Source organism: Oryzias melastigma, linkage group LG16 (assembly GCF_002922805.2).
Source record: "Oryzias melastigma strain HK-1 linkage group LG16, ASM292280v2, whole genome shotgun sequence".
Lineage (NCBI taxonomy): Eukaryota > Metazoa > Chordata > Actinopteri > Beloniformes > Adrianichthyidae > Oryzias > Oryzias melastigma.
This window is the reverse complement of record NC_050527.1, coordinates 8,621,708-8,643,311: the sequence shown is the minus strand read 5'-3', so window position 1 is coordinate 8,643,311 and position 21,604 is coordinate 8,621,708. Positions and strand designations below refer to the sequence as shown.

General features: G+C 36.7%; 1 protein-coding gene across 4 annotated transcripts in view; it reads left to right on the top strand.

The window, feature by feature from the left end:
- adam22 (ADAM metallopeptidase domain 22) overlaps positions 1-21,604 on the top strand; it is a 57,329-nt gene that overhangs the window by 11,174 nt on the left and 24,551 nt on the right. For all 4 annotated transcript variants that reach the window (XM_024267153.2, XM_024267155.2, XM_024267154.2 and 1 more), the window contains exons 4-6: positions 10,853-10,919; positions 17,927-18,009; positions 20,075-20,138. In XM_024267153.2, coding sequence (XP_024122921.1) covers positions 10,853-10,919; positions 17,927-18,009; positions 20,075-20,138 — 214 coding nt within the window. The remainder of the gene's footprint in view (positions 1-10,852; positions 10,920-17,926; positions 18,010-20,074; positions 20,139-21,604) is intronic.

Genomic DNA, 21,604 nt, shown 5'->3' with positions numbered 1-21,604 from the left:
GTCAGTTGGTGACTGTAAATTATAGTAAGAGTTTGTGGTTGTTTCTCTCTTTGTGTCCCTGTAATGGACTGAGAAATCATCCAGCGTGCACCCTGTCCTCACATAAAAGCAGCTGCTGGGATAGGCTCCAGCATCCTCATGACCCCAAAAACGATTGAGTAAATATGACAAATGGATGGATAAATCAAAATTTTAATAACTTTACCAAAAAGAAAAACAAAAAAACTACAAAAGTATAGATGTGTTTTGCTCAATACAACAGGGAAGGACTAAGAGATGCTTATTGTTTTGGTATCGATCCGATACGATCCGTTGTCGGTCAATTTCACAGATATTAATATATCAATAATTTTTGTAAATGCGGTGGATGTGACATGAACCGCAAAATCTCAATTGTTTTCAATCGGACTGAATTTTTTTGTAACTTTCGCTTTTTTAATTACTTGATAAACAATAAAACAGAATTAGGACAACATTTTCAATTAAATTGAAAACAGTTTATTAAAATACTAACTTCCTTAAATTAAAAAAAAGTGAAAATGTTAATGCAAAACAGTCAACAAACCTAAAGAAACAAGTAACTATGATTAAAAAAAATACATCAAAATTAACTATAAAAAACAACTGGTAGAAAAATAAATAATTTGTAACTTCCTAACCTTTAAATAGAACAATAAAACAGTTGAAAAGTTACTTGTCAAAAACAACTCAGCAATTAAATAGAGTAGAAATAGGAACAATACCTGCATGCATGCACTGTGAGATCTGCTGCTGAGATCTCACAGGACTGGTGTGAATGGTGAGGCAGCGACTCAGCTGGGTCTCAAACCAATGAGATGATGATCAACTTCCTGAAAAAGAGGATTGAAACTGCTCCTCTACGTATCAGCAATGCAAGTGTGGAGAGTCCTCACTTTTAAATTCCTCAGCACTTACATCTCAGAGGACTGTTGTTTCCTTTTATTGCACCCGTGTGAAGTCTATCCCAGCATGCTGTGCGACAGTGTGGTACTCTGGATGTTTTGCTGCTGACACGGAGGTGCTGCAGAGGGTCAACGGGTCAGCAAATTGAAAAAAGTGGTTTCCTCCTGATATTATTTTTTTTTAACACATTTTATGTTTTAAATGTGTGTTGTCTGTGGAATGTAAGACAGTATAAAGGATGAGCTGGACTGATCAAAATAATAAGGATCAAAATAAAAAAAAGCTTCAATCGGTAAAGCAGTGTCCACAACTTTGTATTGATTTAATTGGAAGTGGATCACTGGAAGAGCTTATTATTGATCTAACACAAACACGACCCGATCTACTACAAACTGAACTAACAAGAAAGAAGACTGCAATATAGTGAGAAAAAAATGCCTTAAGCAAAAAAACAGAATTCATTGTTAAAGTAAAAGAACACAAAAACATTTAGCCCTTTTCTGCCCATTTATCTTTGCTCATATCTTGAAATGAAATTTACTTTAGTCTAAAGCTAAATATCTAGATTCCTACATGCATAGATGTGATTATCTATGCATGTAGGAATCTAGAAAAGCCGGAGAGGCAACGATTATGTCTGTGTGATTTAGTATTCTTAGTCATGTGGGCTGTGTGCATGTAATGCGCGAGTTCAGACAGGGAGGAGAACAGGTGGGCAGACCCAGCTGGGAGTTGCGTTTCATAACTTGCGTGGTGTTATGAAATAAGCATCAGAAGGTGAGGGTTCTCCCTGTCCTCCTGTGCAGAGATGACCCTGACAGACACAATGGTGCCTCCGTCGTTTCGTGTTCTCCTGCACGCAGACAGATTCTGTATGCTAATGGAACGAGTCAATTACAAGAATTCTGAAATGTATTATTCATTTGTGTGTTGTGAGAAGAGAAGAGCTTCGCTTTGGGAGGGGCTTGGATTGGTATTCACACTGGTGTAACCACTCGCCTGTTTGAGGCAAAAGCTAACCAAACATCCCATGGCTCAGTGATTTGATGAATGTGTGTGTGTTTGTGTGAAGGCATCAATAAACCCTGAAAAGCTGCTGCTGCCGAGTCATTGCACGTGTCGTCTCAGTGGGTCTCAGGTGCAGAGAAGGCTTGTAAAGTGCTGTCCTTATTAGGAACGACAAGAATGGATTGGAAGCACGCGGCTACGGAAGATCAATACTCGAGGAAGGATGAAAATGAACATGACAAACAAAGGAAGAAAAAATAAGATATTTGTGCTTCTGTTTTAAATAGCTGCAGTCACATTTAGATGTTCTAAATTCAGCTTTAGATCTTCTTAAAAGGTGCAGGAAGTGGCAGGATTTTGCCTTAAATCATTGCGTTTGATTTTTCCTAAGTGAATATGATGGTTTGTTAAATGCTGGGATTCATAAAGGTTATCTTTTATCCCTTAAAGGAGTTAATTACTTACATCAGCAGATGAGAGTCATTATCCTTTCACTCTGCTACATTTTTTTCTTGACTTTTGACAAATTTTCATGACAAAAAATGGTAGATTTGCACCAAAATCAGGGTGGAGCCTGATATCTGTATTTACATGCACCTCCAATTGTGATTCAAATCAGCCTCAGCAATGTATTTAAGTGATTTCATTATTAGTTTATGCAGTTGCAGCAATCAGAAAAAAAGAAAAACGATTAAATGATATTTGTGTTTCCTAATGTGGTTGAATTGATGTTAGCTCATTTATATGCAAACTGCTTTTGCTTCTTGTTGCAGCAGCAATAAATAGAAAAACTGTAATATCCCAATGAGGATAAGACAGAAAGCAGTACACACGTTTACACAATCCTCTGGAGAAGATCTGTGTCTGAATACAAGTTGTAATCATTTTATGTGTAATTGCATTGTTGCATCATATGAAAGCAATATTACCTTCAATTTAAGTACTCCAGTATCCACATTTTTTATTGTTTGTTTTCTGCTTTTTACTAATATGAAATTTGCAATCATTTGAGAGATAAAAAGAACATGGAGGAGCGTTCAATTGTTTTATTTTTTAATTATTTTGTGTTTGTTTGCTAAACTACATGCCGTGCATTTCATTTCTACAAAAAAGCTTCAATTGGATTTAAATTAGCAATAAATGTGTCTTGAAAAACAGAAAAATAAAAGCTTAGAGTTCTATGCTGATTAAGCAAAATAGATTTCTAATTGTTTATTGGCTACCCATTAGCTGTGCTTAGCAGACAGCTACTCTTCCTAGGGTCCATCGTAAGAAACACTTCATATGACAAAAAGATTCCTAACATCAATACCATTTTATGGTAATCCCCAATAATGTAAACACATAAAACTCACATTTTTGTTCTCCACAGGAACAACATAGTGCTGCCCACTAACTCGCCTGCCCATTAATCAGCAAAAACATGGCAAAAAAAGCACCTATAAATCATTTGTCCAACTAATCTCTCATCCCCCGTGATAGTTTTTAGCACAGTGCATACAGTGTATTCCCTCGACCTGCACACATGTATTTGTCTGTATCTGTACATGTGTACATGTCATACTTTTTTCCCATGCAAGTGATTTGAGGCTCTCTCATGTCCCATTTCAGGATCATTTATCATCCACTGCTGCTATCGCCACTCCTCCCGCTGCACCTACATCTCCCATGGACTGCCCTTTATTGCAGAAAGGTGTGATCTGATTTACTGGGCGCCTAATGAGAAAGGCAGAGAATGGAGTGGGTGAAAGAAAGAAAAGAACAGAGAGAGTGAGGCGTAGTTACAGGATTGAGAGGATGGAAAAGGAAGCGCAAGTCCTTCATGCACCCTTGAATCTTTGTGGGTGGGTTGAGTGAGCACAAGAGATGTGGAGAGAATCAGAGTGTGCGCATGATATGAATGTATTTGATGGGAATACCCTTCAAGAGTCCCAGCATCTCTTCCTTTAGACTTCCCTCTTGGGCTGGGCAGATAATATGCACAAAATGTGGCTAAACTGCAATGGGAAACTAAACTTATTGGCCTCCTTATTATGGCCCAGCTGTCCAACTGCTAGTTAACACAAATTTCTAATCTTCAAATCACATGGCAGCAATTCAATGCATTTAAGCATGTGGATATGGTTAAGATGATCTACTGCAGCTCAAAGAGAGCATCACAATGGTGAAGACAGGTGATTTAAGTGACTTTGAACGTGAAATGGTTGTTGGTGCCTGACATGCTGGTCTAAGTATTACATAAACTGCTGATCTACTGAGATTTTCACCCACAACCATCCCTAGAGTTTACAGAAAATGTTCCAAAAAGGAGAAAATATTCAGTTGGCATCAGATCTGTAAGCAGAAATGTCTTGTTGATACCAGAGGTCAAAGGGGAATGTCTAGACTAGTTCTAGCTGATGGAAAGGCAACAGTAACAAATAACCAATGGTTACAACTGAGGTTGGCAGAAGAGCATCTAAGAATGTACATGTCCAACCTTGAGAAACACCGGGGGCCACTCCTGTCGGTTAAGAACAAGGCTACAATTCATACAGACTCACCAAAATTAGACAATAGATGATTGGAAAAACGTTGCCTGGTCTGAGGAGTCTCCATTTCTGTTGTGACATTCCGATAGAAAACATGGACCCATCCTGACCTGTATCAATGGTTCAGGTGGTGGGGAGGTAAAGGTGTGGAAGATATTTTCTTGGCACACTTTGGTCTCCTTATTACCAACTGAACTTGGTTACAACGGCACAGCTTACTTGACTATTGTTACTGACCATGTCTATCTCTTTATGACCACGGTGTACCATCTTCTGATGCCTACTTACAGCAGGGTAAGGCGCCTTGTCATAAAGCTGAAATCATCTCAGACTGGTTTCTTGAACATGAGTCCACTGGACTCAAATGGCCTCCACAGTCACCAGATCTCAACCCAACAGAGCACCTTTGTGATGTGGTGGAACGGGAGATTGTCTCAGCTAGTAAGAGCTGCTGAATCTATACCATCAAGGATTACAGCAGTTCTAAAGGGACAAAAGGAGGTTTACACGGTACTAGGAAGGTGTACCTAATAAAGTGGCCTATGTGTGTATGTGTTTGCACCTGTGAGTCCGTATCACATTATATTATAGGTTGTGTTTGCTGAGAGTCTCACTGTGACACAGAAGACTCCACAGCTGAAGGCTGTTCTGGCGTGTAAGGCTGAGAGTACATATTTACAGAGTTTTGTGTCTAAAGAAAAGAGTGTAGTAGTATTCTAAAAGATAATAGGAATGTTGATGTCAGTTACCCTAGAGACAGACTCTTGAAGAGATATTTGACTTATTTATTTATTTATTTCTAGAAATTCCTATGTAAAATTTGAGAGGAATTAAGTATATGTTCCTGCCTCCTTTATCTTTGTGGAGTGTTTGTTTTTGAAATTTTGAAAATGCACAGATGAGACTTTGACTTCCTGGTTGAAGCGTGTTCTCAATAAAAGTAAATGGAGCCAGGTCAGATCATCAGACAGTCAAGTGGCACACAAAAAATTAACACGGTTTTACTCTGGTCACATACATTTTTTGGTACTTTATTGAACCGTCCATGATCCCAAAAGAGATTAGGCGGCTTTGAAAATGGATGAATAAATGTTTAACTTTATTATTTATGAAAGACATTCTTTTCATGAAGCTCACCAGATTAATTTATATCTGGAATTTCTCTGATCGTTTTATGAACTAGCGACAACTGAATCTGACTCCAAAGTAGCCTCACTGAGCGTGTTCCTGCTTGTTTGGTGCAGTATGAACAAGTAATAGTGTTAAATTATTGTGAGTGTTGTCTCAGTTTGTATTTATTAATTGTTCATATTCTCCCTGAAAAAATGGGTAATTATCCTATCGGAAAATGAGGTTGGGTTTATTCTAATGATGTTAAAGCAGTCCCTCATGTCTTTCCTTCATCTTTCTGCTCTCCTTCCTTCATATTTCCTAATTCGTCCCTCTCTCAGTCTTCCTCCTCTGTCAGCTGTCTCACTCACAGTAGAGGATTAGTGAGCACAAAGAGAAAAAACCTGGAGCCAGATCTCGTTAAAGATGGAAAACGTTAAGACTATTGCCTCTTCAGTGACACTCTCTATTGTCTCACAGATTAAAAATAATCTTTGACATCATTTACATTTACAAGATTAGCTGTTTAATGAAATATTTGCTCAAAGAAATTGCCTCAGGATAGATGGGAACCTAAATTTTCCATCTAAAAATATGTGAAAGGAGATGAAATGTCCTGACAGTTCAGTCAAAACTGTGAGGTTTTGTCACTACAATTTTAGTTCAATATTTTTAAGCCAGAAATGCATCAGTAATTCTGTTTGGTTCCAAAGTAATAGCCTGGCTGTGGAAATCCATGTCTGATAGGTGAAGGTGAAGTGAATTAACTTGCCTGGAGGCTTCGATTGAGGTCTAAAAGGAATGGCGGTGAGGAAACAGTGGGGGTTGGTTGGCAGGTGAAAGCAGCTGCAGCTACCCCTAACACCACCCCCATCTCACATTGTGCTCCTACTCACATTTTTATGTCTCTTATCCAGTTTTACATCGCTGCATCCCCTTCATTTGGTGTATTTAGGCACTCCCACCCTCAGCATCCCCCCATCATGGAAGTGTGACGCAGCACATGACCAGTCCTTTGTGTGCTAGTGCTCTCTTATTACCAGGTTAAGAGAAATCCATAAATTAGGGTAACAGAGGACTATTTAATGATAGCGAAAGCTGCTAGTTAGTGTGTTTTCATCTCATAAATCATTCTAATGACATTTCTCGTTATCCATACTTTTGTGTTTGCTCGTTTTGGGGTTTTGGTTGTCAAGAGAAGTCTCTGAAGACTGTGGGAAAGCAGCGTGAAGTCCAACACCATTGCCAATCCACTCACACACGTAAACATCCGTGGTGCCAGAGTTGCCTTTTTTGTTTTGTTTTTTATCCTAGTGCCAAAGCTGGGCTTGGCGACACGGATCGTGAGAGGAATTTTAGACCTCATGGAAATGTAATATGTGTGTCTTTGTGCCAGTTTCACATCAGGGGATCAATTTGTGTTGCCACAGTAAACTTAATTCCCCAAAGAATGTTTGAAAAGAAGAATGACACCTGGGCCGATTCAAGGCTCCTTCTGTCCAAGTGAGTTTTCAACTTTGTAGAATTGAACCTTTCTTTTAAAGACTCACCCAAATCATTTTTTGTGTTCCCAATGGTCTTTTAGTTATGATGATTCCGCTTTTAGCCAAAATAATAAAACCTGTCGTTTTCTTGGACAATATTTTTACAGAGCAGCAGTAGTTCATTAAATTTTTATCGAACAACCCCATCCTCCCTTCCCGTCACCCACTAAGTGTTGACACACTCTCCCGCTATCTCCCGGTATCAACAATTTAAATAAGGAAATACTTAGAAATGCAATTTTAAGCGTAATTTTCTTTATGCATGCTCTACATTATCAGAAAAATACAACAAGAACATGTCAGAACCACAATTCTCATCGGAGTGGGTCTTTAACAGAATTTTCTTTTTTTATTCTCACTGTTATACACTTATTTATTGTGTTTGTGTAGGCGTATGTGGGTTGGTTGACATAGAAGGGCACAGAGGCTCATATTTATGTAAAATGTAAAGTAATGCTCCAGTTCGACCCTTTGCATGGTGAGAGAACAAAATCTAGGGATCTCCCTCAGAAAACCTGGCGTGGGATAACTGACAGCTGGATGCTGACTCTGAACAGATGTTTCTGCTGCAGTGGAGGCAAACGAGCTCTTTTCCAGTTCAGTAGACGGTTAGTAGATGGTTTAAAAAGAAAGAGACTGAAACAGGAAAAGTGTTAGACATCAAATGAGACAGAAAATGAGTCAAAGCTGTTAGCTGCAGTCGCACATCTGGGCCTCACTGATAGACTGTCTCTGAATGAAATCATTCTGTGGTAAATAAGTTCTTTTTTTGGCTATGAGTAGTTACACTGCAACAACAGGCCTCCTGGAAATAAACTAAAAGTTCTTAAAAACTTTTTTTAAAAATAATTTAGATAAGAAAAAATATTCTTTTATTTTTTTGGTCTTACCAAGAATGATTATTGTTCAAAAAATGACATTAGTTACAAATACATGTTTTCCTAAACTAATATTATTTTGCTATTAAATAATTTTATTGATAATATTTTTCTAGCAAGCCAGAATTTTTTTTTTTTACTTTCTTATGATTTAGTTTTCACAGTATAAACAAGTTACACATTTCCCTTAGTCACCTTTGTTGAGAATTCCCAGAATTTGTCTCCACAGAAATACAACATAAAAGCCCTGAACTGTTTATTTTTCATAGATGCATGTGAAAGCTGCAATGATGCAGTTTGAACTTTTGCATCCGTGCGCTCGCTCATGCTAACAAGCAAGAGGCGGGGGGTACATTGATGTACATGTGGGTGGGGGATGGGGCACAGACTGTGTTTGCTTCTTTGTCAGATAAATTATTTAAATCCCACGATAATCAAAGCTAAAAATCCGTTATCAGAGCCCCCGTGTGAGCCTTGCTGATCCAGTACGCTGCTCCTTTGCTCCTGCGTTCTGAACTCAGCACGAGTCAAGATAAAGATCACAGACGGGGGATCTGAGACCCAGAAGAACAAAGACTGACGAAGCATGCCAGTCACTCATGAATGCTGAAATTTCTTCATCATAAGAGCGTTTAAATGTCTTGATGATTCTTCATGCTGATAAACAGTTATGTATGTCTCAAGAGTATCTGTGTTTAAAGAGCCACTCTGATGAAAATTACATTTTTTTTACATGTTCTTGTGACATTTTCTCATGATGAAAAATATATTTAAAAAGAAAATTTCAGTTGTATTTCTGAGTATTTCTTTATTCAAATCATGAATTAGGAGCAAATGAAAAAAAAAATCCATTATAAAAGCTTGTAGCTGTGACACGACTGCAGACCTACGCTCCATTCTGATCCATATACGTCTTTATTTTCCTCATCCTAGCAGGCATCTGGCTGAAAACTGTTTGGCTGATAGCTCCAATATTGCTCGCCATTTTTGTTACATCTGTAATTTTAAGCTGAAGGGCTGTAAGCCAGCAGTAAGGAGTAAGAACAAACGGATGATGGGAAGTAGGGGTAGGCTTACTCTGCCCCAACAACTCAATTCTCAGGATTTCTCCTAGCATTTTATTTATTGATTGATTCAAATAATTAATTAGTTTTTAATGTTCACACTTTAAAACAAGATGGATAATTTTAAAAGAAATAAACAATTTTCCAATTGTTAAAAAAATTATAATGGAATATTAGAGCACCCCCCCCCCATAAAAAAGTAATGTGCACAAAAATGTAGGTTTTTTTCTTTCTCATAAATTTGCAACTTTTTTTTGTAAATATATTACTTTTTTCTCTTAAGCTTATGAGATTTAAGTCAATAAATATACAACTTTAAAACATATAAATTTACGTTAAAAAGTCATAAATATAGCTTATATACCACTTTATTCTTGCAATTTAACAGTTACATTTTTTCTCGTAAATTTACGAGGTTTAAAATTGTAATAAAAAACTTTTTTTTGGTTTGTAAACTGGCCCTTACACTCCGCTGTAAGAAACAAACTCCATAATAAAGCAGAAGGTAGTGGAAAATATTGTTATATTAATTAATCAGCATTTTACATAGAGGTGGTTGCTAATTCAATTGGGAAATTAAAATAATAAACCTCTTACCTGATTTTATCCGCCTATAATACTCATAATTATCAGTATGTAACATTTATGTTCTCTATGTCTGTCCAATGTGATAAAAAGCTTGAGATCAATTGTCTTACTTAAGGGAAGCCCGCCCTTGTTTTTTTGTTTTTTTTTAGCTAAGAGTTTCATGTTTATTCAGTCCAGGTGGCTTCACTTGTCCTAATTGTCTATGGAGCACTATACTGACTGTGAGCTGGTTTTATACTAAACTGAAAATTATCAATAACATTTTAGTGAAGTATTGTTTTCCTTCACAAACATACACTGCAAAAGCTGAATTTTTAGGAAAGTAAAAGGATTTTAAAAAATGTCTTGCAAAAACAATATTATCAAGAAAGTTTTTTAAATGCAAATACTTTCAGTTTAAAAAAAACAATTTTAAGAAGTTTTGACTTATTTCTAAGGAGCATATTTTGGTAATATTATTTTTCAGGCATATATTTTAAAAGAAAAGATAGCTTTTTATAAAATTTAAAAAAGGACTCAAGGAGCAAGATATTAAGTATGTGGTGCACCTATTTAGAACAAATGAACTATAAATACTAAAAAGTTTCTTTAGAGTTGTTTAGGGTTGAAGAACATTGAAGATTATGATGTTCAGGTTACATGTATGTACGATAAAAAGCTATTGTGTTTTTTTTAAATAGGCTGGGACATGCACCTATTCATATGTGCTTTCTCCTCTGTTTGTATGTGTGTTGTCGGGTTCGGGGGGGTTGCGGTGTGGGCTAAAGCTCATACATCACTGTCTCGATTTGGGCTCACAGTGTGCATCTCCATTGGGATTCTCAGGTCCAGCTCTGCTGAGAAAGCAAATACAGACTGATTTCCACTTCTTTATGCCACTCCTTCGCTCCTTTACTCTCAATTTAGTTTTTTTTTTCTCCCTGAACTGTCCTGTTCTGCTTTCCTGACCACTTATTGACCTTTACTTGTCCTCATTTATTTCAGAATTACACTCGTAACATTTGCTTAGGTGCTGCATTTCTATAATTGGGTTTATTTGTTTGTGTGCTGAAAATAAACTTGTCCCAATACAGGCAGAAACCAGTCTGATCTCCAATCTATAGGAACTTTGCTTTGCCAAGAAATTATTAAATTGTGTTATAAAATGTAAAATTACTGTGAGTTTCAGACTTTAATTCCCTTTTTTTTCCTTTCTTTGTTGCCAGTGAGCTGCTGTCGTCGGGGTACGTGGAGAAGCACGTGTCAGACGAGGGGAGGACTGTGGTGTCCAGCGTAAGACTACTTTTCTTTTCTACTAAAACTGCTTAATTTACAGGAGAAATTATCATTTTTAATTCATTGATTTGCCTTATCCATCCAGTCAATTGGATAAAGACGAGATTATATTGACTGCTCTGGCTTAAATATCTTTTTAGCAGGACATGAAAATGAAAAACTTGAAACTTTTGCTTTTCGGTTACCAAGGATAAAAATGTGGAACTACAAACTTTGAAATATTGAAGTAATGGAAGAAAACATCTTGCTACCAATAAAATCTAAATATAGTTTCTTCTAACCCTCCATAAAATTATAGTGGGGCTGTAAATCACTTTCTTTAAAAAGAAAAAAAAAGACATTTTAATACACATCCCTTTGATACATCTTATTCAGGATGTCGTGGCTGTTTGTCATGTTTACTCTGCTGCATGTTTTCTAAAAAAAATGGAGTTTGTAAAGATTAGGGCTCAGCTGGTCTTCCTACACCTTCAATTTCCTGGAGTGTCTTCTTCTCTCAGATCCTTTTATTGGTTAATCAATCAGTTCTTCTTCACACAGAGGGTCGCCACACCGGTGTGGGTAACTGGATAAACCGTGGATTTCATCAAGCTTGAACCTTCATCTATTGTTGTACCAGATTAATGAGATCACTGTGATAATCCTCTGAAATTCAGACAGTTCAGTTACAGGAGATCCACTTAGGAGTCGTGTTACATCACAGAAGTCGGGGCAGATAATAACGTCAGGATTTTCTCTGTTAAGTAGAAGATTAGTGTGATACCGGATACTTTGCACAGGCTGATCTCAATGAAAACAACATGTGGTCGTCGTGGAGTGTGGTCACTGGTAATCAGGGCAATTATAAAACAGTCTGTGAGTTAATTTGACGGCTGAAGAAGATCCAGAAATGATTCAGGATCTGACACTTCAATTTCTCTACTGTTTGGGTTAAAAATAATTGATGTACAAAGAATATGAAATTAATGTTTGGACTAAAATCTCTATCAAGTTGCTGTAGATATTTGTTTAAAGATATTACAAATAATCTTGGCAAGTGAATGTGTGTGCAGGATTTATCCACTGGCTCACTTCTTCAACCTTAAAATAAACATCTATGTTCAAATACTGATTATTTAATGATCCTTGAAGAGGAGGAGAGTTACTGGTTTCTGAATGGTCCTGTGATGGATTGATCTGCTGCAGGGTGGATCCTGTTCCATGTCAACCAGAACAGGATGAAGCAAGAAAAACTGAATTTAAATAATTTTTTTCCTGGAATTTTAGAGTGTACATTGACGAAAAGTCTTCAATTATTTCGTCTGAACTTCTCGAGGAACCTTAAGACCTTCAATGTTTTCATCAAGATGTGGTTATCTGCTGCGTCTGCTGTTGAGTATAATCACATCTGCAGTGACCGTTAAATGAAGGGACTCGAGGATAAACTGATAAAGAAAGATGGTTCTGTTTTGGGTTCTGGACTTGAACTTGAAAAGCTGATTGAAGATGAGTAAAGATGATTGAGCAAAGATTGAATTATTTGTAGGATGATCATCTTGAGTATCTGTGGATCAAGAGTGGATATGATCCCGGTCCAGGGGCCCAATAAGCTACAATAAATTATTTTGATTCTGTATTTATCAAGGTAACACACATTAGTAAGAACAAACATTTTTCTTTGAAACCTTTAAAAATAACAGCAAGGCATCACTGACCATGTTTAACTGAAAAATGAGATCAAGCTTAAACAAACAAACTTTCTTCCAATGAAAACTAGGACTTTAATGTGAGATCTGGAGATGATCTTTTTACTTTATCAGTGACTCGATGCTGACCTGCAGCTTACTCACTGATAGAGTTTTGGAACACCATAAGGGTTAAGAGGTCCTAACTATGCGATCTGCAGCTTCCATAGCCACGACTTGGCGGGTCAACAGATGACCTTTGGCCTGCAGGCCCCACTTTGGGCACCCATGATGTTATCTAAATCCCTGGTTTGGTCGCCCATGTGACCTGAAAGGTGTTTAACTATTCTATAACACAATAACTTCAAAACAAAATGTCCTCAGTCAGAGGTTTCCTCAGATCTGCTGTCACAGAGTGACTCTGAAAAATAAAAAAATAGTGATTCCAACTTCTAATTTCCCCTTAGTGAAGTTTATTTTAAGATATTATCTTAAGATAATAATATATTCGTTTATAACAAATCATGAATCAGATTGAGAATTTGTATCTTATTTATTTTAGGATTTCAAATGTTCTAGTCAAACTACACTTTTAACATATACATATATATGTTATTAAAAATACATTTTTTTCCTTTGGCTACAAAGATAAATTTGATATATTCTAAATTTAAATATATACTTTATTCAGTGTTAGTCCTTTGGCAAGATCCTTCATGTTGCTACCTTACTATGTATCCACAAGGGGCCCCAAGTCTGAGTCTCAATGCGCCGGTCCTCAGCCCGGATAAAACACAGGGTCGTGTCAGGAAGGGTATTCGGTGTGAAAATCTCTGTCAAACCAAATCTGCAAATAAGTGATCCTCTGTGGTGACCCCTAATAAGAGATGTCGAAAGGTGAACAACGACTTCAGAAATTAGATATAAATTCAGTTAAGATAATCATTAGAGGTTAAACAAATGGAAGTAGCTTAAAATAACTAATCAGACCTAATTTTAAAAAGATCAGAAAAACAAAATTTAACAGAATTTAAATAAAAGAATGTTTCATTTAAACATATAGCTTTAGTGACTTCAGAACTAAATTGGTTAAAAATACAATAAAAATTACATGTAAAAAATGTAATTAAACGATATTTATTTTTTATTAATGTATCATGTAGTATTAAAGTTTGGTTCTTGTCATAGGAAAGTCTCCTGTTAGTGTTTATACTCAGGCGGATTAGATAAAGGTGATTTCTGCAGCTCCTGTCACAGAGCTGAGTGCAGTAAGTCAAAGGTAAATGTGTTTTTCAAATCTTAATCTTATTAGACATAAATCCTGTTAGAACACACTATGCCATAACCCACTTACCTGAGAAAGATTTGTTGCAGTGTGTTTATGTACGCTGCTTGGATGAAATATGTTTTTTATCTTATATTTTCAGCTTATCTCTATGTGTGATTCAAAGCAGGAGAATTCAAAGCTTTACATTTTGTGCTTTTTGTGTGTTCTGTTTTAAATATGCAATAATAGAAACATTTTCCAGTTGTTCTTTTATTTTAAGCCACATTTTTTTTACTTTTGCACATTTTCCTGCAACCACGTTTACTTTTTAAGAAGCTTTAGTGCATTCATGCATTCTTAGATCAGTTTATGTGCATTATAAGATAATGAACATGCAGAAATGAACTTTTTGCAAGTATAAATTATCTAACTAATAACATCCAGAGGTCAGAGTGTCCTACTTGTTCACAAAGCACCCCACCTAATTTCCTCTTTTTTTTCTGTCTTTTATTGTCTTGTCTCAATCTGATGATGAATTAGTCTTAAGGAAGGCTAAAGATATTGTAAATCTGGCTATTTTAGCAATGCACACATGGTGGTTGTCCCTGCAGTTTAAGGTGAGGCTTCCTGAAGAAGTGGAGCAGAAGGTTCAATGCTGCAGGAGGATGAGAGATGCTGGGACAGAAAAGCACAGCGTCACTTATAAATAGCCCTCCCTCTCTCCTCCTTTTCCACACACACAGCCTATTTCAGCAGCCAGCCTCTGTGGCTTCATCTGCAGCTTTATGCTGTAATTCACATTTTTGTCTTTTTTTTCCCTCTCCTTCCTGCACATCCTTTTTATGTATTTACAGTTTTTACTCAGAAAATTTGGGAGATTATAAGTGGGATCCAGTTTGCGAATGTTGTAAAATATTAAAGAAATGTTGCAACGAAATAAATAAACCAACTTTAGTATAAATACATTAACTCAAAAGATTTAAAGCTGTTATTGTCCATGAGTTGTTGACACAAAATGTACTCATGTATTTTTCACTGCTTACTTTGGAGCTGTTTAACCACATTAGTTCAGTACATTCCATCAGTATACTGCATATGTTTCGAACACTGAGAATGTGTTTTTTCATTTTTTGCTTTACAATAATTTCATGCTAATCATTTTCTATTATAAAAAAGCTGTGATTTAATCTAAAACTAATTCAGTATTTTGAGTTTTACAAACCTTGACTTTTTGTTGACTTCCAGCTGGCTTAACAGAATGACTTTGTCATGTGTGCTTTCTTAAATAGTAGTTTATGCACATGCAGACTGAAATCAACAAAAGCTTGAATATACCAAATCAAACTAATCTTTATTTCTATAGCACTTTTCTTACAAAGTATTACAAAGTTCTGTTTCAGACACAGGAGTAACACTGTCTGCTGTAAGTGAGCTGGTTGTTCTTATTTGATTATTTTAAGTCACAGGTGTCCTCTACAACCTTTACAAACACACAAACATGTGTAATTATTGTGTTTATCTGAGACATTTTAAAAAATCACTAAACTCAGAAGGTCAGGTTATTCTTTAAGTGCAGCGAACTACAATATTCATCTTAAACTTTATTTGTATTTACAGTGTGATGCTATCTGGGTGGAAAGGACGTTTAAAAATGCTCAAATTGATCGAATTACCATAATAAATAAAAACATGCATAAAATTAGTACAGAAAATGAAATACAAAAGTGACAGATAAGAATACGATAAAACAAGTGAAAGAAAATTTGATTCAACCATCTACTCAGTATTAAAAGCGATTTTAAGTCTGTAGTTGATGTTTAGAGCTGCTTCGGTCTGATGTCATGAACAATTCTGGAAGAATATTTTTCTATAACTGGGGGATGGAAACAGAATAAGCACGGTCATCCTAGTGTTTCTGACGTGACCTTTCAACCTGAAGGGTAACGCTTCCTTTTACAGTATGGTACTTACTGGGTATTTTTTAAGGTGCCTACGAGGTACTTGATTGTTCCTACGAGATATCTGTGTATTTACATGGTACTTACGTTGGTACTTGTCTTTTTCCTACGTGCTTCTTACACAACTGAGTTTCTATGAGGTATTTATGTGGTTTGTTGGTATTTATGTGCTACTTTTGTGGTTCTTTATTACATGTTTCATTGAATTACTATGTGTAAGAAAAGTGTAGGTTCACAGAAAGTACCTTTAGAGTAGTAAAATTTGTGGATTCATTTGTGTGTTTTATGGTACAATGTGTAAGAACCGAGTGGATACACATAAAGTGACATTTTAAATACTTGCATTATTTGTATTTCATGATAATTACCATGTGAAAGAAGAGAATAGGAATACAACAAGTACAAGTTTACGTGTGATTTGTGGGGGTTACCAAGTAGGTACACAAAAAGTACTTCTTGACTACTTAAATTATTGTGGAGTTTGTGTGTGTTTTGTGGTACTTTCCATGTTTAAGCAGAAGGGGGGTACACAAAAAGTAAATTTTGAGTACTTAAAGTACTAAAAGTGTTTCATGGTATTTACCAAATGTAAAAAGAGAGGTATACAGAAAGTATCTTTTAGGTACCTTGGGTATATGGGGTAAATTTATATGCCATGCAAATACTTACGTAAGTATTATGTAAATACCCAGTAGGTACCTTGAAGTTACAATGCAAGTATCTTGTAAATACTATGTAGATACCATATGTACCATGTAGATACCCAGAAAGAACCGTAGAGCAAAAAGAAGCGTTACTTGAAAGGTAAAAAGTTCTTTCAATCATCTTTAAACTGTTGTAAAAACATTTCTGGTGGTCTTTTAGCTACAATTATGCCGTTTTTTTTCCAAAAACCCGTCGTTTTCTAAGACATAGTTCCTGTTAAACGTCAGTAGTTCGTTAGAAATTTACCTCTGACTTATTGACTTACACAACCCCAACATAACATTACCGGCGCAACAAAAATGATCAGCAATGTCAGAGCTTTTCAGCCGAACAGTTTTGAACCAGATTCCAGCTCAGACGAAGACTTACAAGGATCTATTTGTCTGCAAGTGGATGGTTGTAGATTTTTCATAACTACAGTTTTTTTTTTTGTCCGCTCCTGATTTACGATGATTTGAATAAAAAATACTCAGAAATGACATTTTAATCTTAATTTCCTTTATATATCCATCATAAGAGCAGTTCCACAAGAATATGTTAAAAATACAATTTTCATTGAAGTGGGTCTTTAAGTAAGCTGGGGCAAGATCATGAAGAGCTTTATAAACTTGCAGTAAAATGTTAAACATTCTGATTTCTATCCACTTCAGCACAGGTTTGCGTGTAGGGTTTCAATAGCGTGCAGCTTGCAGACTCCAGGAAGTCGAACGGAGTTGAAGCCCTGCAGGCTGCTGCATTAGGACATCAAAGTTAAGGGTGTGGCCGACGCTGCAGCTCATCGTTAAAACTGGGCCCTCCTCACAGACGTCATGCTTTAGGGTCACTGAGTTGGGTGGAGGTAAAAGTGGACATTGAGTGCGCGCTTGTGTCCAGCGTATCAGCCTGCAGAGCAGAAATGGATCCTCAGATAAAAGCCGTGCATCCTCGGCGAGACCTGCTTCCTGCCTAATGGCTGTCAGACAGCAAAGAAATGGAGCAGGAAGAGGAGACCAGCGCAGCACTTAGACTTCATCCACATCTGCAGCTCATAAATGTGTGTTTGTTTCTGCTGAGAGTGGAAACAAAGCGCGCTGCACACACACATGCATAGATGGAGATGGAGGGATTGATTGGGAGAATGTGATAACTGAGATGGAGGGAGGGAAAAAACTTGAGGAAATATTGTTGGGACGTAAAAGGGTTAGACTCGAAGTGCAAAGGATCACGCAGACACACAAACGGCTGAGTCACACAATCACACCACATCATGCTTGCTCTTGTATTAGCAAATGGAGTCTGTGTGATTGATTGCTCTGGTCTCATTTCTTTAATGGAATATGAATGTGGCAAATGGAAAGTTTTATGATATTAAAGCATTTCAGGAGGAGGACACGTGTGAGCGTAACCGGTTTGTTTGTGTTGTGCACACAGGGGGGAGAGCACTGCTACTACCAGGGGAAGGTCAGAGGCGTTCCTCAATCCTTCGTGGCTCTCTCAACCTGTCATGGATTGCAGTAAGTACAAACTGTGTGGATTTTCTTCCCCCTTGTGATTGTGTTGTGTCATACATGAAGCATTGTGTTCAACATTTCTTCTTCACAAAGCACACAAATTAAGATTCTGATTCAGCGACCTGATGGATCAGAGCAACAAAACGCAACTTGTATGAGATACAGTTAATGCACTTAAAATGTATTTCTTCCATTTTATTTTTGTGAAAAAATTATCAATATTCAGATAAAGTTTTTTATAAGTCAAAATTAGGGGAAAAAAGTGAAATATTTTACCAAGTATCTTGGGGTATATTAGAACATGTATCGTGACACATGTATTGCGATGTGTATCGTATCGCCAATACACACCCCTAGTGTATGACACCTTTCAGATCTCCCTGTTTCTCCTTTAGCAGTTCAAAAAAGACTTTTTTTACTACTTGTATGAGGTAAATGGAATTTAATCCATAATGTCAGGTTTTTAATTGAGTCATTTCCTAAAAAGAGTAAAGTGATTCTTCTTAAATCACCTTCCAGCTAAAGGAGCTGAGTAACACTTATCTTAGATTTGCTCAACCACAGTTTCTTCTGTATTCTGTTGAAGATGCAGCCAGTAAATGCTTGGCGGCCATGGTCAGTTTTCTCACACCATGTCCTCCTCCTCTTCATCATGCTTCATCTCCTTTTTTTTTTAGATCCATTCCTTGTTTGTGACTATAGGAGCATGCTCGGTTTCCATGTGACCCTTCCTCAGGCGTCATTTATGGGCCGCAGTGGTGGACTCGTCTCTTCAACCTTGATACTGGCAGTTATCCAGTTAAATGGTTGCTGCTGCTTTGAGAGGGGTGACAGCTGAATTGATTTAATCAGGTCAAGATGGCCATAGTGTGATCTTTTTCTTGATTTGTGTCACTCTGGCTGAAAGATCCTCCCTCCTTCAATAAATAAAAAAAAAAACATTTTTTTAGTTTAAGTTTAGGATCAACGTTTGCACAAGCCAGATATTTTACAGAGAAATGTCCATCACGTTTTTGGGGTCCAGTTTACACAAGCTTTTAAGTTCATCAGCTAGCTGCCTCCCCATCACCATGGTAACCAGATGTAGGTGGGCAGCAATAATAATTTAAAATGATGAAGACCACTCACATCATCAAGATTTCTTTTCTTGTTTTTCTACTTCTCGGCTCAGTTTCTCACTATTTTTAATAATAAAATCATCACCCTGTGTTTTAGTGAGGGAGGTATGTAACATCCATGTCTTTGGCGTTGTACAACAACACGTTTTGACATCTTTGTGTGAAAACTGCTGCAGAGGAAGTGACTGTTCTGAAGGAAAAAGCTGAAGGAGAGGTTTTGAGGGGCAGAGAATCGTGCGTCTGCAGTGTTTACCCACCTGGCTTCACCGTTTGACCTGAGCAATCTCCTAAAAGCTTCAGATAAAGTTAATTAATGGATGATGTCCTTTCAGCGTGCACAAGCACAGTCAGGCCGAAGAGGACCTTCAGTCAGGAGCTTAAAAACACTCTAGGCTCAAATTAAGTCTGAAGCTGGAGGATTTTTTTTTTCTAACAGTTTATCTTTTAGGTTTAGCTCAAACATGTTATAACACAAGTAAAAATACTTCATTTCTCTTTTTATTGAGGATTTATAGATATAAATCAGATCAGGTTCAAATGTTTGTTTAAAAAAAGGAAAATTTAAGGATGTCCTCTTCATCCAACTGTTTGTTTTGCCCATTTTTTAGCACAATTTTATTCAACAACTCCTTGAAATGTTGTTTATTCTGTAGATTGTGGCATACGCAGATGGATTTTGAATCACCTCAAGGCTGGGAACGTTACTGCTGACTCATGACCACACCGTCAGTTTAGAACAACACTAACCACATCTCTAATTTTGCTGACTACACAAAAATTGTTGACTTAGTCACCAAATCTCCACCAGTTGGAGGATTCTGTCCAATCAAACCCATTTTGATCCATTTCTGTCAATATTGTTTTTTCTGATTACACTATAATTTATACCACACCATAATGAATAACAGGAGGACCTCCTGCTAACCTCTGTCTCCATCTCAATGTTTCAGTGGGATGTTTTCTGACGGCAATCACACCTACATGATAGAGCCGGGAGGACCGGACAACCATAACGTAAGTGCCGCGCACGCCTTTATGTGTCAGTAATAGAACCCAAGAGGGTTGGTCTCAAGGTCTAATGCAACCAAATACAACAGAACTTAACCGTTAGAGTTGGAATTTTTTTTTTTTTTTCTTTATTGACTCATCCAAAGTCATAAAACAGTCACTCAGAATCACAAACTAAATGGCAGAAACAAAATAAATTGAAATGTAACCCTCCTTCCCATCTAAAGGCAGATAACTGAGGCGCTTCCACATGCACAGCAATTCCATTTAAATGTTGCATCTAATGACTGTGAGTCAGAGATAAATGAAGGATGTTAGTTTAGTTTTTGCTGTACAGTTGAGCAGTTAATACTGGAGCTAATGGGAGTTGAGTTTATTGTGTAGCACGAAGTAAAGGACTTTATTTATGTATTTCTTTACTTTGAATTTGGTTCCTGTGATTGAGATGGAGAAGCTTGAAGCTATTTGTTTGTGAAAAATAACCTTTATGGACATTTATTTGTCTTTTAAGGACAGAACAAATGATTTGTGACCCTTAAAAGAAGCAGAAGGGAAAAAATGTATACTTATCCTTAAGAAATTTTCTGGGAAACTTGAAATTATTCTGATTTTAGTTAAATTTGTTGCATTTTTTTCTTAATAAAATCATCATCTTTTCCATCCTCCACCTCCAACTACCTTAATCACTTTAATATTACGGTACCCGTATATTGAATTCCTCACACAGTCTGATGTCCAAAAAATATTCAGTCAAACAATTTTGACTTTCTTTTGCAAAGGCAGATGGAGGAATCAACAGAGATCTAGCTGTCTCGGGAGTCAGCTTGATCTTTGTCCTGAAAGATTTGCTGCTCATCAGTTTAGGGGGAAAAACAAGAGGAAAGAAGTTCAGAAAGATCATTTGGTCATTTGTGTGATTGGAGGGCAAAGTGAAAGAGAAAAAAAGAAAAAGAAAAACAGAATAAAAACTAATTCTAACCAAACGAAAACCCTTTAAAACACTCTTAGCAGGCAAGTACATAAAGACAAACGGTGTTATTTAAAATGACAGTTTATATTTATCACTAAGACATCATAAAATGGAGAAATTGACTGTTAATAAATGAATTCAGTGATCTAAAGGCTTAAAAATAATGCATGGAAGGCAAGAAGATTGAGATTTTTCACCTCAAACGTTCCCTTCTATCCCTCTTTCATGTTTTCCTCTCTAGAGTTCTCCAGAGAGAGTAAATAATTTAAACACAGATCACAACTCAGGGTATTGCTGCAGCAGTTGTAAACAAAAATACCTTTTAAAGCGATCAGCACTTCAACTTTGGGAAAGAATCCTCAAAAAAAACATTTAAAGTTCTATATCCTAAAAAATCAAGTGCCCAAAAATGTGTTCTTCAGAAACTACGATTTATCTAATTTGTTTTGCTTCTGATGATGGAGACGTGCAGCAAGTTTTGATTAAAAAAAATAAACAACAA